Here is a 779-nt window from a genome sequence, read left to right as displayed (position 1 = left end):
AAACATATTAATTCTATTAATTACTATATGCATGCATAGTCAAACACTTCATTACATTTTAATATAATGCGTGGGCTAGATTTTCTCATTTTGAAATTAATTTGCTAGTATGCTCTAAGAATATTAACAATTTCTCACTAATGGCAAATTAAATTAGGTAAATAATTTCAAAAATAAAATGATTAAAAGTCAGGTAAAATACTGTAAGCATAAAATGATAAATATTATGAAGTGTTATAAAATGATTATGTGACCCAAAGATTGTACCATATATTAATATTATATTATATATATTATAATGACATAAATCTCAAATTTAATGTATTTACAGTCTAAAAGAGCTTAATACACCTGGAGAAGGAAAATGACATAAAGAAACTAACCTATTTAATTATTAATATTATTTCTCTCTTGTCATAATACTTAAATAATGAAGCAACATAAGATTTCGAGTCCAACAGATGAACTAGATTTAATAACTATTTTTGTCAACTATAAAAATATAAGTATTATTCATGGGTCTTCTTTAATTTATCTCCTTATTAATCTGAATTATGCCAATGTTATCTAACCGTATTGTTGGGATGGTAGTTGAGATGTAAGCCACTGTCACAAAGAGGAGAGGAGGTGCCACTGCTTTGGTCACTGGGAGCACCTACAAAAAACAAGATCCAAAATTTCAATACTTAAGATGTCATACCATCATAAACTAATCATTTACATTGTACTTTTTAATATACTCAGTGATATCAAATAAATCAGGTACTTATATATATATA

The 779-nt window shown here is 26.1% G+C and overlaps 1 protein-coding gene across 1 annotated transcript in view; it reads right to left on the bottom strand.

Annotated features, from left to right (window-relative positions):
• Positions 1–779, bottom strand: part of SNTG1 (syntrophin gamma 1) — a 747,297-nt gene that overhangs the window by 564,137 nt on the left and 182,381 nt on the right. Inside the window, exon 8 of the mRNA XM_042782475.1 lies at positions 573–655. Within this exon, the coding sequence (XP_042638409.1) occupies positions 573–655 (83 nt within the window). The remainder of the gene's footprint in view (positions 1–572; positions 656–779) is intronic.

This window comes from Orycteropus afer, unplaced genomic scaffold (assembly GCF_000298275.1).
Source record: "Orycteropus afer afer isolate SDZICR_OR568_19922 unplaced genomic scaffold, OryAfe1.0 scaffold00333, whole genome shotgun sequence".
In the NCBI taxonomy this organism is placed as follows: domain Eukaryota; kingdom Metazoa; phylum Chordata; class Mammalia; order Tubulidentata; family Orycteropodidae; genus Orycteropus; species Orycteropus afer.
Note: the sequence above shows the minus strand (reverse complement) of the source record. Positions and strands in the feature narration are given on the sequence as shown.